Source organism: Syngnathus floridae, chromosome 12, assembly GCF_059516105.1.
Source record: "Syngnathus floridae isolate MCC-2025c chromosome 12, RoL_Sflo_1.0, whole genome shotgun sequence".
Taxonomy (NCBI): Eukaryota; Metazoa; Chordata; class Actinopteri; order Syngnathiformes; family Syngnathidae; genus Syngnathus; species Syngnathus floridae.
This window is the reverse complement of record NC_142424.1, coordinates 9,875,927-9,893,039: the sequence shown is the minus strand read 5'-3', so window position 1 is coordinate 9,893,039 and position 17,113 is coordinate 9,875,927. Positions and strand designations below refer to the sequence as shown.

The following is a 17,113-nucleotide window of genomic DNA, read 5'->3' as shown; positions in this document are numbered from 1 at the left end:
AATGGTTACCAGAAAGTAGCCTCTACATTTCCTGCATTCCTATCCCTGTGGATTTCACAATCATTAGAAGGTCAGCAAGCAAATAGACTCCAGTGTGTGTACCACAGGCTGTGCTTGACACTACTGTTGCTGCAGGGACAAACTGGATTTTGATGCCTTTATGAATCTTTTCACACACTTCTGGAATTATTTTCTCAGGTGAGACCATTCGATTTACCTCAGTTCTATGAAATCCTTTCTGACTGACACTAAAAAAAAATTCAAATTTTCTTCTAGAGCTGGCAGCTTCAGTTAAAGATAAACCAGTTCACTGATTCCATGGAGATGAACTAAAAAGTTCTGCTTTAAAGAATCTGGCAACACAGTCTTACCATCATGATCACATGGCTGTTATTTGTCTCACTGTTCTGCAACAGTGCACAAGATGGAAATTTAAAGGACAATGGTGAGTAACTTAAGCCTAAAATTGTTAGCATAGGCTGTGTGGCACTCAAGTATTTGATGACAAACGATGACGTGCTTTTAACATGCTCTGTTGCTGTTACTCCAGTTAAGCAAATTTTCATATCTACTATATCAATAAGACCTATTTCGGTTTTCCTAAATAACTCCCACAGCTAATGTTGCTCCTATCTTATGTTTCTTTGACTTTCTTTGACTACCGTAATTTCCGGACTATAAGCCGCACCGGACTATAAGCCGCACCAGCTAAAATTCAGGGATATTTTAGTTTTTTTCTTACATAAGCCGCACCGGACTATAAGCCGCACGTGCACATGAGTTTTTTACAAAGAAAGACAGTACACAGAAAGCCGTAAAAATCCATAAATACGCCGCGCCGCCATTTAAGCCTCAGGGTTCAAAGTAACCTTCTGAATAAAATGCATTAAAAGTTCACATTAATTACAACTTGTTTTTGGTAAGCAAAATGTCAGAAGAATTGAATTTAAATCCTGATTGATTGGGTTTTAATACAATGGAGATGGTCCAAACAGCGCCACTGCTTTGTGTAATTTCTGAGTCACATGGCAGAGTAAGAGAAAGGGTTTAGAGCCCTTTGACGCAGGTCACCTAGCGTGCATTCCTACTAAAGCTCATAATAGTCACAAGCAACACAGGCAGAATAAGCAGCAGCCATAGTAGTGTTTCAAAATAGTATTTTTGTTGTTGTTTTTTTCTTCAAGATACCGCACAACAGTGGTCCACAGCCTTTTTACGAGTGTATAAAAGTGATCAAGTCATCACAAAAATCACGAAAAAAATCTTATATAAGCCGCACCTGACTATAAGCCGCAGGGTTCAAAATTTTGGAAAAAAGTCGCGGCTTATAGTCCGGAAATTACGGTAGTTGGCTTTTATGTGTGTGGTTACTTCACTGCATGGGAGCTGAGTTACTTATAGAAATTTCCAGGAGGCATGCACCCATCTAGACATTACATAAAAAATTATAAAGAACGATAAATTTGGGTGTTTACTTTTAGATGCTTACAGTATATCTGCATCTGATAAATTATATTATTGCTTCATGTGAATGACAGCTAGGTGTTTTGTTGGACCGTGCAACTTATTGATAACTCAAAAAAATAATGCTAAACGTCTGTACTCAGTTTCAGCTTTGTTTCAGATTAATTTTGTTGTGAAAGAGAACAGTTATAATAGATAGGAGACCATGTTCTGTTTTCAGGGCCCATGCCTCACTTCAGTGGTATGACGTACGGAAGTCAAGTCAAGTCAAGTCAAGTTTATTTGTATAGCCCTAAATCACAAACAGTCTCAAAGGGCTTCACATAGCCAAAAATTGACAGTTATTCTCAAAGCATCCCCTGATCATAAGCTCCCAAAAGGGCAAGGAAAAACTCAAAAAACCCCTGCCAGGGGAAAATGAGAAACCTTGAGAAGGGACCACAGATGGAAGGATCCCCCTTTCAGGATCACCAGGTTATAATGGATGCAGAGAGTGCACAAGTAATACATAATATGAAAATCAATGAAAAAATGGATGTCGGAGGTGCCCTCGGTTGTCCTGGCCGTGTCTTCAAGGGGGTTGAGCTGCAGTTCCTTCATCTTGAATTGGTCCCCGAGAATCCAGCTAGCCGCGATCAGCTTTTGAGCCACCTAACCCCCTCCCCAGCCGGGGAGGGGGTGGGCAGAGAGAACAAAACAAACTCCGGCCAAATCGGCCATCACAAGTTAGTTAAAGGCCATCTCATAGAAATGTGTCTTTAAACGTGTCTTAAATGTTTCTACTGAGGTAGTAGTTCTAATATCCATTGGTAGGGCATTCCAAAGCTCTGGAGCCCGAATAGAGAATGCTCTAGACCCTGCAGACATTTTCTTGGCCCTCGGTATAACTAAAAGACTAGCGTTTTGCGAACGAAGGTTACGAGACGGAACATAAGGAACGACTAGGTCGACGAGATATGAAGGCGCTAAGCCATGCAGTGATTTATAGGTTAGTAGAAGAACCTTGAAGTCACATCTTAAATGGACCGGGAGCCAATGTAATTTGGCTAATATTGGGGTAATGTGATCAAATTTTCTTGACCGTGAGAGCATCCTCGCAGCGGCATTTTGCACTAACTGTAGACTTTTGATACTGGACTTAGGAAGACCAGAGAATAATACATTACAGTAGTCCAGGCGCGACGTAACGAACGCATGTATAATGGTTTCCGCATCCCCGGTCGAGAGGATAGGACGAATCTTAGCAATATTACGAAGGTGAAAAAACGCAATCCTGGTTATATTCTTAATGTGTTTTTGAAAGGAGAGCGTTTGGTCAAATATTACCCCGAGATTAGTTACCGTATCACTCTGAGTGATAGTCCGGTTATCTATAGTTATAGTGGTTTCCTTAAATAAGTGTTGATAACGAGTAGGACCAATTATCAACATCTCAGTTTTATCTGGGTTAAGACGAAGGAAGTTGAGAGACATCCATTGCTTGATCTCCGCAAGGCACGCCTCGAGATTACAACAGTCCCGTGGATCTGTCATCGATAACGGCATATATAATTGGGTGTCATCCGCGTAGCATTGAAAGCTAATATTATATTTACGTATTATGTCCCCAAGCGGAATCATATAAATATTAAATAAAATCGGTTCGAGTACCGATCCCTGTGGAACACCACACGTAACATTATAAAGCTCAGAGGACGTATTACCATGGACCACTCGGTGCGTCCTGCCTGATAGATAGGAATTGAACCAGCTGAGTGCTGACCCTGAGATACCAACACAACTTTTAAGACGCCCTAATAAAATATCAAAGTCTACAGTGTCAAAGGCAGCACTAAGATCGAGTAGTAACAATACAGACGACGTATTTGAATCCATAGCTATGAGGAGATCATTAGTCACTTTAGCAAGTGCTGTCTCTGTAGAATGATTAGCTCTAAAACCAGACTGAAAGGAGTCATATCGATTATTAGCGACCATGTAATCAATAAGCTGCTGCGCTACTACTTTTTCGAGAAGTTTTGCTATGAATGGGAGGTTTGAAACTGGCCTATAATTACTGAGACAGTCCGGGTCAAGATTTGCTCGCTTAAGTAGTGGTTTAATAATAGCGGTTTTAAAGGCTATTGGCACTATCCCAGAGGAAACAGACAGATTGATTATATTTAAGACGGACGGTCCTAAAATTGGAAATAATTCTTTAAGTAGTTTGGCTGGAAGCGGGTCGAGTAAACATGTTGTTTGTTTAGCCGTAATAACCAATTTTGTAAGCATTTCAAGGGACACGCTATCAAAATTTGAGAGGGTTATTGCATGATCCCCAGCGCTAGTAACCAGCGGAGCGATTGGCATGGTATTCTTGATCTCGTCCCTAATGGACTCAATCTTTTGAGCAAAAAATTTCATAAACTCGTCAGCTGAGTGGAAGGAGCTATCGGGGAAGCGATTCATGGGCCCTGAAAACAGAACATGAAGACAAACTAAACAGAGCAGAAATGAGGATGATCAGATGGATGTGTGGTGTGTCAATGAGGGAGGAAAAGACCAGTGCAGAGCTGAGAAAGAAGATGGGAGTGGAGGCCATAGTGGATGTGGTGAGGAGAGGCAGACTGCGATGGTACGGACATGTAATGAGGAAGGACGAGAACGACTGGGTGAAGAAAGTTATGTGGTATAACGTAGAGGGAACAAGACCCAGTGGCCGGCCTAAAAAGACCTGGCAGACGACCGTGGCAGCCGACATGAAGGCACTCGGCATCAACCACGAGATGGCCATGGACCGTTCCCGGTGGAAGAAAGCCATATCGAGAATCCAGTCCAACCCAGCGGCGCCTGGAAAGCGGACTTTAAACCGATGATGATGATGATGATGATGATGACGATGACCAACACAAAAATCAGAGACGTGTCTCTGCAGAAATCAGTTGATTTATCAATCTGCGAGCAGATGGATATTAAATCAGAGTCAATGCATAATCATTGTCCCAAACCAAGACACTAATGTCAAATGTCCTGAAGCCATTGGTGTACCAGGAAACAGTGTGGGCACTGTAAAAAGAAAGAAGCACTGTTAGTGACATGGGTAGTAACCTCCAGTGGGCAGAAACAAAAATATCAAAATATTTAAAACATCAAGTATTGATTACATTATCTACTTTAAGATTCAAAATATCCCAGTCAAGTTATTTTACATTGAACTCATGCAGACAGCCATACTTTGCATATGGGCGTAGTCATGCTGGAATGGGGAAAAAGGCCTTCCGCAGTCTTAATAGACATGATTTGTCCCTCCACATAACACATTTCCATTTTGCAGAGTCCATCACACACTTTATATCACTCTGGTGCTGTGATTTAAAGCTTAATTGCCTTCAACTGCTAGACCATGTACACCCATGTCATTAAGCTCCCCGCACACAAGGCAAGAGGACATTGCAAACTCTTCTATTTCCTGAGTCAGCACAGTATTGCAACTTTTATATAGTGTGTGCCTCAGCACTTTGTAACCACACGCTGCGACTTAAAGTGGTTTGCCCCTACGGTGCTGAGTAATTCTAAATGCTTCTATCGCGCGCAGTTAAACATTGGGAGATGAGGCATTGGTGAGCTCCCCAATTGAGGACTGACCAATTTTGTCACAAATGTTAAGACTGTGGTCTTGCAGCTGGTGTATTATTTTGACGTAATGAAATGTTACAATTATTTAAAAAAAAAAAAAAAAAGGTTGATATAAATACTGACTTTTTGCTTATTTAATTAACTTATGTTAAAAAGTGAGAAATTAAGTTAAGTAATTTTTAATTGTTTAGTGAAATCCAAAATGTCTGGAACAACTAAGTGTGAGCATGCGTGTACATGTGTATGTGTATGTGTATGTGTATGTATGAAGGATTCAGAGTGGTCCTATGCTGAATTTGAAATCTGATAGGTTCAGTTTCTAAAAAAACGAAAAAAGAATCATTGTTCAGGGCCTACAATCCTGCATCTGCAGGCTTTGAGAAGATTAATCCGATATAACAACACTTAGAAGCTGAAATCTGAACTGGTTGCCAGCCAATCATAGGGCACTCAGATGAACAATCATCCGCTCTCACACTCTCACCTATGAGCAATTTGGAGTGCTCAATCGGCCTACCAAGCATCTTTTTGGGATGTGGGAGGAAACTGGAGTGCCTGGAGAAAATCCATGCAGGCACATGGAGAACATGCAAACTCCACACTGGGAGAGCCGGAGGTGGAATTAAACTCGCACCTTCCGAACTATGAGGCGGATGCGCGAACCAGTGCTCCACCGAGGCGCCAAAAAACATTGAAATGTCAGCTTTATAAAAAAAAACAACAACAAAAAAAAACCACTTTCACTCCTACACTTGTTGAAATATCAGCTTTAAAAAAAAACAAATACTTTCACTCTTACACTTGTTGAATTTACTCAATTTCATGTTGACAATTGGTTGCACAAAATAAGGGAGAAGGTAGCTAAACATGCCATATTTTAATGCACACAGACATCTGGTCACCCTTATTTACAGAATATTGGACTTTCATTTGAGGATCACAGGATCAGGGGACTCTCTTTAATCTTGACATCTTTATTTTCCATCAGCTGTTTTTCACTGTGGACCAAAGAATATAAAGGTTACCACTTCAGACCACAGAATCCTGGTAACATGGGAGGATGACCAAATGTGCATGTCAGTACATGACTTGCTGATGTATGAACTGGAGGTGCTCATAGCTGACAAGCCAGTACATTATGTAAGTTTTGACTGGCTAATGTTTGCCATATTGATTTGTGAAATTCTAAGTAAAACTCTTGAACGTGTTTTGTTTTTCTCAATGCTTAGAAGGAAGTCGCTGTTACTCCAGATCAGATAGGATCTACTCATTCCTGGAGCTGGTCACCCCATTTACCATTGGAGTGTGCTTCTCTCACAATACAGCTCAGGTCTCGGTCCGAAAACTGGACAAGCCAGTGGGAACGGGAGCAGCTAATTCCTGGTTCATAAGACTTCTACTTCTCATTTTTATGACATTCTTAGTATGTTGTTGTCACACAGTTGCTGTCATCAGCAGGCCACATTCACTCCGTTATGCCAGAGGTTTATCCACGAGACGAGATCTTTCAAGTTGGCAGTAAAGCTACCTTCTGCTGTGTTCTACCAATGGGAGAAGTTTTGAAGGAACTGTATCTAACTGGACAAAGCAGCACTAACCGGGAGATTAGCAAGATCAACAATCATACATATACCCTGACTGTCGACTTGAACAAACCATCAATGACCAGTTGCACCGATATAATTTGTGAAACAACGACATCTGACAATGGGGCTTGTGCTTACGTTGGATGTAAGTTCCAATTGAGATATAGATGTATTAATTAGCTGTTATCACATTCATGAATAATTCTATGTTTTAATGAATGAATGACCAGATCCACCTGCTGATCAAGATCTCACCTGTGAAACTCAGGATTTCCAATCAGTTGAGTGTCTGTGGACAGTGGGACGAAACACACATTTGGCTATCGGGAGTCCAACAAACTATCAACTACTTGAAAGGTATTTAATACGTTTTTGTTTTTTCCCAGTGACAGGTTTCATCTGAACAAGTTGCTATGAAGAGGGGCTGTAGGATTTTCTTATTATGATACTGATTATTATAATTAATTACAAGGGATCGGTCTAAACTCAAAATTACTGTGCAATTGTTTTTGTAAACACCCTGGTTCTCCCCCACGTTGGTAATTGCCTAAGTCAGTGACTGTCCTGAGCCTTCTCAAGTACACAACTAGTCATTGTAAAATAAATACTCAAGTACCTGAAAACTCAAGTGTAGTAGCCAAGTATTCATACTTCATTACTTCCCACCACTGTTGCTGGTGCGTGGATGTCTGACATCTTGATTCCACAGAAGTGTTAAATGGTGCTGACAAGCATGTGTCATCGTTAACGGTTCAATTGCCCTTTTGTACTTCCTCATTATTATGTTTCTACAAGACACTTTTGTGGTTTCAATGTTTCAGATTTTTTTCCCCCCCATTCAACATTTGAATAAAAGTAAATGTGAAAATTAGTGAATTAGTAAAAGTCACAAAAAATTAAAAACTTATTTGTTTTGGCTTTTTTATGCTACAATTATTTCTTGCCTGGACAGTAAAGCACTCTATTTGTAGACTCACAGCCACAGGAAATGAGTACGTTTGTTTGTCTTAGTTTAGTTTATTTATGCTGAAACGTATAAGGAGTGATGAAAAAAATAATAACAATTGCGCATAAACAGGTCAATATACACTAATGTAATAGAGAGACAAATGATGTGCCGATCACATATACATTTCAGTTTATGAGCGAGTAAGGCACATTTCAAAAGGCACATTTCATCCACTGCCATCTTCTTCGTAGCATACATATATCGCTGGCGTTGGGCGGAGTCATCCTCTCTTCAAAATCATCACTTTTCAGGAAACCCTAATAATGTCAGGTTTGTTCAGCCATCGCATTGTGAAAAAGAGCAAGCCATTTTCAATGGCATGGTGGAGCAGTCTTTGGGCGGTAGGATGAAATGTTAAATAATAGATTCATGTCAGATTAAAATGTATATTCTCTTGGCCTTTGTGTTCCAGTAATTGTGTGGAGGGGTCCAATGGGAGATGCTCTCACAAAGTGCGAGTGGATTTTGGAGAGAGGAATTGGACTTTAACAGCACAAAACAAACTTGGTACAGTCAAACTCACTGATAGGGCAGATCTAACTAAAAGAGGTACATCCGTTTAAACCCTTTCCAGAGCCAAAGAAAACACAACTATTGTGAAATCAAAGTTCTTGTTTCTGTCATTTCAGTGCACATGTTTGCCCCACAACAAGTTAAAGTCTCATCAGTGAATGCCAGTAATGTCAGACTAGAGTGGGATTGGGCAATACAAATGTACAACGATTTCAATACAACATGCCAACTAAACATCAGTGATGGAGAAACACATGCAGTAGTGAGTTAACAAAATAAATATATAATTTATCAAAATAATAAAATAAAACATTGTTCCCCCATACTGACATCCTAGAGAGAACACTATGTTGGAGTTGGTCATAATTTTGCAGTCATATATGACTTGATTCCCAACTGGACATACAAGGTGATGATGCGATGTGGAACAACTGAACATTTCTGGAAGTGGAGCGAGTGGAGCTCAAGTGTCGAGTTCTACACGATGGGCAATGGTTCGTATTTAATAATATTGTGTAATAGGCTAAACAAACACAATTTATAAATACAGATGTTACTTGGTAATTGCACTCAAGTTGACTTGTTACACTGTTCTACAGTTCCAGCTGCTCTTGATATATGGATGCAGATAAAAGACAGCCAAACTATAATCACTTGGAAAGTAAGTCTGTACTTTATTATATTTACCTTGAATTTTTTCATGACAACTTTAAACCTAGATCCTGAAAATTAAAAACAATTTCCAATTATAATATAACAATAAAGCTATTTTAATCACTTTAGAATAAATGTTTGCACATTGTCATTTTCTCACTTTCTACTCTGCTCCACACAATACCTAATTTTTACTTTTTGTAGGTACCACTGGCCAACCAAAGCCACGGCGACATCATAGATTATGAAATTAATTGGGCACCAACCTCTGAAAGACAAAATCAATCCAGAGTGATCATGCACCCAAAGTACAGTTTTGCTCTTCGTCTGGACGCCATGAAAGAGCATGCAGTCAGTGTTATAGCCAGGAATAAATATGGAAACTCTTCTCCTTCAACTATCACCATCCCGATCCTCAATGCAGGTATAATGAAAATGAACAACAGAAGATATGACTATTAAGTAGGATATGAATAGGACATAAATGTTTTTTTCTGTTAATATGTATCTATCTTTTTATGGTGTAGTTTTTCTTCACAATGCGTTGTTTTCCCTTAAGAAACACATTTAAGATTAATTCCTGTTATCGACTAACCTGCAATTTTGCACTTTTTCATTTAATCCAGTTAATTACTTTGACTCAAATTATTTACCGTATTTTCCGGACTATAAATCTCAGTTTTTTTTCATAGTTTGGCCGGAGGTGCGACTTATACTCAGGAGCGACTTATATGTGAAATTATTAACACTGACTAGTATATCACTTATTTTCACACTAAACCGTATGAGGGCGCTCTAGGCCCGTGGAATAATTGGAACTGCAATTGACAATGAGTCAGCGCTGCATCTACTTCCGGAGTCAGCGAAGTTGTTTATAAGAGACACGGGACAAAGATTTTGATGGATTTAATGATTTGGAGTGACACAAATGGTTCGATAAAGTCAAGTCAAGTCAAGTCAAGTCAAGTTTATTTGTATAGCCCTAAATCACAAACAGTCTCAAAGGGCTTCACATAGCCAAAAATTGACAATTATTCTCAAAGCATCCCCTGATCATAAGCTCCCAAAAGGGCAAGGAAAAACTCAAAAAACCCCTGCCAGGGGAAAATGAGAAACCTTGAGAAGGGACCACAGATGGAAGGATCCCCCTTTCAGGATCACCAGGTTATAATGGATGCAGAGAGTGCACAAGTAATACATAATATGAAAATCAATGAAAAAATGGATGTCAGAGGTGCCCTCGGTTGTCCTGGCCGTGTCTTCAAGGGGGTTGAGCTGCAGTTCCTTCATCTTGAATTGGTCCCCGAGAATCCAGCTAGCCGCGATCAGCTTTTGAGCCACCTAACCCCCTCCCCAGCCGGGGAGGGGGTGGGCAGAGAGAACAAAACAAACTCCGGCCAAATCGGCCATCACAAGTTAGTTAAAGGCCATCTCATAGAAATGTGTCTTTAAACGTGTCTTAAATGTTTCTACTGAGGTAGTAGTTCTAATATCCATTGGTAGGGCATTCCAAAGCTCTGGAGCCCGAATAGAGAATGCTCTAGACCCTGCAGACATTTTCTTGGCCCTCGGTATAACTAAAAGACTAGCGTTTTGCGAACGAAGGTTACGAGACGGAACATAAGGAACGACTAGGTCGACGAGATATGAAGGCGCTAAGCCATGCAGTGATTTATAGGTTAGTAGAAGAACCTTGAAGTCACATCTTAAATGGACCGGGAGCCAATGTAATTTGGCTAATATTGGGGTAATGTGATCACAAGACGCCCTAATAAAATATCAAAGTCTACAGTGTCAAAGGCAGCACTAAGATAGAGTAGTAACAATACAGACGACGTATTTGAATCCACAGCTATGAGGAGATCATTAGTCACTTTAGCAAGTGCTGTCTCTGTAGAATGATTAGCTCTAAAACCAGACTGAAAGGAGTCATATCGATTATTAGCGACCATGTAATCAATAAGCTGCTGCGCTACTACTTTTTCGAGAAGTTTTGCTATGAATGGGAGGTTTGAAACTGGCCTATAATTACTGAGACAGTCCGGGTCAAGATTTGCTCGCTTAAGTAGTGGTTTAATAATAGCGGTTTTAAAGGCTATTGGCACTATCCCAGAGGAAACAGACAGATTGATTATATTTAAGACGGACGGTCCTAAAATTGGAAATAATTCTTTAAGTAGTTTGGCTGGAAGCGGGTCGAGTAAACATGTTTGTTTAGCCGTACTAACCAATTTTGTAAGCATTTCAAGGGACACGCTTTCAAAATTTGAGAGGGTTATTGCATGATCCCCAGTGCTAGTAACCAGCGGAGCGATTGGCATGGTATTCTTGATCTCGTCCCTAATGGACTCAATCTTTTGAGCAAAAAATTTCATAAACTCGTCAGCTGAGTGGAAGGAGCTATCGGGGGTCGGCTGGCGCAGAGTTAGCTTTGCCACTGTATCAAATAGGTATTTAGGATTGTTTTTATTAAGATTAATGACTTGCGAAAAATAACGAGTTTTTGCTAAAATTAGCGCATCTTTATATTTCAGGAGGCTGTCCTTCCATGCCTGATGGAAAACCTCAAGTTTGGTTAAACGCCATCTGCGCTCATGCTTTCTACATAATTGTTTAAACGTACGTGTTTCATCTGTGAACCACCATCTACGGCGAGTTTTCAGACGTAGCGGTGCCACAGAGTCGATGGCTTTTAATAATGTCGCATTGAATTCATTTGTAAGATTATCGATAGAGCCGCTGTATGCGGGAAACATGGCGGTTGCCGGCGACAGTAACTCAGACAGCGCAGTTGCAGTCATGGAGTTAAGATTACGGCTGCTATAATTCCGATTGCTCTCTTGTCTTTGACAAGGAACTAAAATTTCAAATTTTATTAAGAAATGATCAGACAGAACAGTAGTGTATGGCAGTACTGCTATATTTGAGGTTGCTAGTCCCCGGGATAATACCAGATCTAAGGTATTTCCATTCTTATGCGTTGCTGCTTGTACAGCTTGCGTAAAACCACACGTATCGATTAAAGTTTGAAATGCCGAAGTCAGTGGTTCTGACGGTGAATTCATGTGGATGTTGAAATCACCCATGATAACTATATTATCTGCATTTGTCACTAGATCAGCCACAAATTCTGAAAATTCATCCAGGAAGCCAGAGTAAGCCCCGGGTGGGCGGTAAATAACAAGATAGAATGACGGTAACGCAGTGGATCGCACAATGAGAACTTCAAATGTTTTAAATATATGAATTGAGCGAGGCCTAAATCTAAGTTCAGAATTTGAGATGAGGGCGACACCCCCACCCTTTTTTCGAGGACGTGCCACATGCGAGCTCACAAAATTTGGAGGCGAGGCCTCGTTAAGTGGCAGCAATTCATTAGGTTTTAACCAGGTCTCGCAAAGACCAAAAACGTTTAGATTATGTTCTGTGATAAGGTCATTAACGAGAACTGCTTTCGTATGAAGTGATCTAATATTCATAAAACCGAATTTAAGTGTAATCGGTTGATCAGGGTGGGTATCTATCGAAAGATTTTTAAACGGGATGCGAGTAAAATTGTGTTCTCTAGGCCTAATATCACCTCTCAAAAGTTTATTAGGGCGGTGGGATGAAACGACCGTGGGAATTTGATGATGAATACTTGTTACACATGTGAAGTTATCTAAAACAGGCACCGTTTCATCAGCAAGACCGGTCGGGACGGAGTGATTGGATTTGTCTACTACCCCAGTAGAAAGTGTGTTTATGTGTATTGCAGCACTATTTAAACTGTCGCGCTCTAGTCTACACGAGGAGCTATGTGTATGCTGAAAGTCTAGCCTAGCGCTAGTTAACTTTAACTTAACAGACTCCAAACCCATCCTCACAGGTGGTCTAATCACCTGTGCCCTGGCCTGCTCTAGAGTGACCTGTCATGAGAGGCTCAAACAGTAATCTATATTCCTAGAAAGAGTGAAGGCGCCTTCACGGTTAGGGTGAAGGCCGTCCTTCCTCAGCAGGTCGGGGCGGCCCCAGAAGGATGACCAGTTATCTATAAAATACAGTCCCTGCTTTTTACAGAACCCAGCCATCCATCGATTAAGGGAGACTAATCTACTAAACCTCTCATCAGTGCCTCTCCCAGGCAGGGGGCCAGAGACAAATACTCGATGCCGACTCATCTTTCTGGCAAGATCACAAGTCCTCGCTATGTTTTTCTTTGTGATCTCTGATTGTCTCATCCTAACATCATTGGAGCCGGCATGTATCACTATGTCCGAGTAGCTAGTGTTGTTGGAACTACGCTGTTGACTAGGCCTATTGCGAGTCAGCTCCCTAATAAACTTGTTATTTATGTTGTAGCGATTTGAATGATTTATTATCTCAGGCCCGTTCTCAGTTCCTCGTTTATGTGTTTATGTAATGTAACCATACTGTACTGTTCAGCCTGTTGTTGCCTATTTATGTCTGTTTTTGGTGTTGAATTTTGTCAAATAAATTTCCCCCGAAAATACGGCTTATGCTCTGGTGCGACTTAGTATTTGTTTTTTTCTTCTTTACTATGCATTTTATGGCTGATGCGACCTTTACTCCGGAGCGACTTATAGTCCGGAAAATCTGGTAAATTCTTTCGAATTTTCTAGTGGTCGTTATCTTTTTTTTTGTATTATTATGTATTATTGTGTGTATAAACAGCTATTTCATCACTAACTTTGAATGCATCTTTTCTTACAGGAATTAGTAGAGTTAAGTCATCAAGGGCACAAGGCATTAACGGTGGTTTCAACCTGTCTTGGTCCCCCAGTCCAATCGCTAGCTGTGGCTACATCGTGGACTGGTGCCCCATGAAAGGCCCGTGCATAGTAGACTGGTTGAGAGTCCCTCCCACTGAAACTAATGTCAGTATATTTTCAAGTAAGTTAAGTTATTTCTTCTATGTGGGTATGATATCTATATATTTGCATTCACAGAATGACGTGTAAGCACCTTTCTTGTGGTGTGTGTTATGTCTCTCGCAGAAAATTTAAGAGAGGGAGTTAGATACTTGCTATCGATACATGCCTGCACTCAAGGAGCTCCAGTGTTACTTGAGCGACTAGAAGGATATGTCAAAGAAAAAAGTAAGCTATGTCTTTTGGAGTGAATTGCTTGCGGCCTTCTCGTTTCTGAATAAATATGTCATAAATAAATGTTGCTTTGTTTTCCATGTCTCCACTGTTTTGCCAGTCATACAAGACGATCTTTTTAAAACACTGAAATGGAAACAGAGGGATATGGATGTTGTGGTGTCCTGGGATCCTTTAGCTCTGCAAGAGCAGTCTGCTTTCATCCAAGGCTACATTTTATACTATTGGGACCACAACAGCAGCAGTATCATGAGTGTCAGTACAGGTAATATTGAACTCAATTGTTTTTTAACAGATGGACACAGTTAACACACAAAATGATAAAGTAGTTGGCTTTGTGCATTTCTCTGTACAGGTCAAAGATTTATTCTACTTTAAGATGTGTTCTGTTTTTAATCATTTTATTTTTTATAGTAATATTGGGAAAATAGTCAGGGCGTGACTTATTTACCCACCAGCCACTATGGCGAGCCATTTCCCAGAGTTACTAGCAACCTAGTCTTTTCACTAGCAACAATTTTGTTGTTAGATAACAACCAACTTCTACATTTGGTAAGACAGATGAACATATACGTATGTGGCTTTTTTTCCCATTTTTCCCCTCTTTAGATCGATTCGCTACATGCATTTTTGTGTAGTTGTTTTTGAGTGTTTTTAAAAGTAAAGGACGAAACCAAGTGGCAAATGCAAACTAGGTTGAATAGGATAAAAATATAGATTGATTATCAAAACGACATTAAGCCAGCAACATTTCAGCAGCCAACCCATCACTTCCCACACACTTATTTTGAAACAGATTCATGCTACCTTTGGTGCACGACTTTGTGGACTGACACTAACTTAATAAAAGTCATACCAAACACTAACACAGGGGTCACCAACCATTTTGAAACTGAGAGCTACTTTTTAAGTTTTAATTTGCCAACATATATTTGGAGGTAAACAGGGATGGTGCTATGGGGGGCCATTAGCCCTGTCAGAGATTTGTTTGACCCCAGTTCATTTCCCTCCAGTGCTTTACAACACTGCCATACTTACTAAATATTTCCATATACAATAACATAACTATAATGTTTTTAACACTATGAGGAATACACGTAAAAATCAAAAGTGGTCAGGCAAAGGAGTCGTGAGGGTCAACCAAATTTGGTGGGTGTTAATGTCAAGACTTGCTTATAGTATTTTTGTACAATGTCACATTTTCTTATTTCAGACAATCCCCAGGACACCAGCTTAACAGCAAGAAACCTTCAAATCAGCTCTTACACATTCACAGTAAAGGCAAATACAACTGTCGGACAATGTGGTGCTACATCCATCACTGTCACCTTGAATTCACTGAGTATGTTGCACCATCTTACGAGCTAGAGGCTGGTTTAAAAAATACATTCATGAAAACAATGCATAGACCACTACTTATTCCTCATCTGGTTTGTTTGTCTTCCATCAGCTGATAACTTGATCAAGGCTGTTGGCATCACAATTGCAACTATTTTTGTTCTCCTCTGCTTAATTGTCACCCTTTGCTACAGAAACTGGAAATGGTGAGCGACACGACACACTCTTCCACATGGCGTGTTACATTTTTGCCATATTTTGCTCCTTAAAATATTGTTTGTGCAATGTCACCTTCTGTAGCATCAAAATGAAGGTCTATCCTCCAATTCCAATGCCAGTACTGAAGGATAAATGGATGACATCACTGGTAAGATTTGTTTTACAAGTTATTTGTACATGAAGATAAGTTAACATTGGTGTAGGATGGATGGATGGATGGATGGATGGATGGATGGATGGATGGATGGATGGATGGATGGATGGATGGATGGATGGATGGATGGATGGATGGATGGATGGATGGATGGATGGATGGATGGATGGATGGATGGATGGATGGATGGATGGATGGATGGATGGATGGATGGATGGATGGATGGATATTACAAGACTACTACTACTTAAACAACATTGCGAGAAACCGCCTGTTTAAGGAGAAATGACCCAACATGGTTATTGAAACATCTTAAGAGATGTTTGCCTAAAATGCTTATTAAAGAGCCACAATCTTTAGGGAAGTGTCTGAGAGGGGTGGGTCTTTTTATGTCTTCATACTGAGTTAAAATGTGACAAAACTGTGGTGTGTACTTTATTAATGCAGAGAGCAGTGCAATAGTGGAAATTGAAAGATGTCTCAGAAAAGTGTTTCATATTGTCCTATAATGAATTTGATGTTAGTAATTTTTGTCCTATTTCCAGACGAAACAAAGTTGGCGTCCAGTATTTATGGAAATGAATCACCAAGCTGAAGCAGAATTATTGGCTATCCCTGAGCTGCACTGCAAATCAGAAGCACCAATGATGGGTTGTGCTGACCAGGAAAATGTTTCTTCAGAAACGACAAACGGATGCTGTAACGAGCCAGTTGAAAAACTCGCCACACATAGCACCACTGTTCCATGTCAACTACCATTACTACCACTGTCACCACCACCACCACAATCATTATCTCTTGCCAAGGATGAACATCTCAACCCTTCATTAAACCTGAACTCATCAAACTCTTTAGCGACAGGTTCCAATGGATATCAGCCACAGAAGCAAAGGGAACACCAAGAAGAAGCTCCACATAATCCTTTGCCTTGTGTCTTAACTTACGTTTCATTGCCGTAAATACCTTCAGAGTAGTTGATGCACACTCATTTTAGTATATAGTAAGAGAAATATAGAGAAGTATAGAGAAACAGTAAAGACACTGCATAGCACTTTTGTCGTTTACAGATAACATAAAGCACTTTACAGCATCAATGTTCACCTGAAATTTTATGTAATGTTACTTCGCATGCAATTGTTACATTAAAAGTGAATGCCTTGTTTTTTTTAAGATAGCATAGATTAAAAAACGGAACACAAACAGTAAAGTGCAGCTCTTTTTTCCCCCCTTATGAATTAGTTCAGGATGGGCAACTTAAATGATGGACACGGTTCTTAATTTCCTCATGACAAAATACAAAAATATATTCTTAATTCAGAAAAAAATAGTCTGTGTGGGTGTGGGCCATTTGCCCATTTCATATGCACCATTATATGTATTTAGATTTGACAATTACTTGGTAGTATTTCTATCTTCAAACATCACACAATGTTAATACTAAAGACATGGCAAATGT

The 17,113-nt window shown here is 40.0% G+C and overlaps 1 protein-coding gene across 2 annotated transcripts; it reads left to right on the top strand.

The window, feature by feature from the left end:
• Window positions 1-13: 13 nt before the first annotated feature.
• On the top strand, window positions 14-16,864 carry LOC148390022 (leukemia inhibitory factor receptor-like). 2 transcript variants are annotated; one of them, XM_088391617.1, is made up of 18 exons: window positions 14-198; window positions 277-445; window positions 6,068-6,219; window positions 6,309-6,462; window positions 6,538-6,810; window positions 6,896-7,022; window positions 8,087-8,223; window positions 8,304-8,449; window positions 8,525-8,681; window positions 8,787-8,848; window positions 9,046-9,265; window positions 13,555-13,734; window positions 13,839-13,940; window positions 14,047-14,211; window positions 15,160-15,288; window positions 15,397-15,490; window positions 15,585-15,651; window positions 16,203-16,864. In XM_088391617.1, exons 2-18 carry the CDS (start codon window positions 376-378, stop codon window positions 16,614-16,616), a joined length of 2,649 nt encoding a protein of 882 aa, XP_088247743.1. In that variant the 5' UTR covers window positions 14-198; window positions 277-375; the 3' UTR covers window positions 16,617-16,864. The 2 variants fall into 2 exon arrangements, with proteins under 2 accessions (XP_088247743.1, XP_088247742.1); XM_088391616.1 differs by having other exon boundaries at window positions 6,535-6,810.
• Window positions 16,865-17,113: the final 249 nt, after the last annotated feature.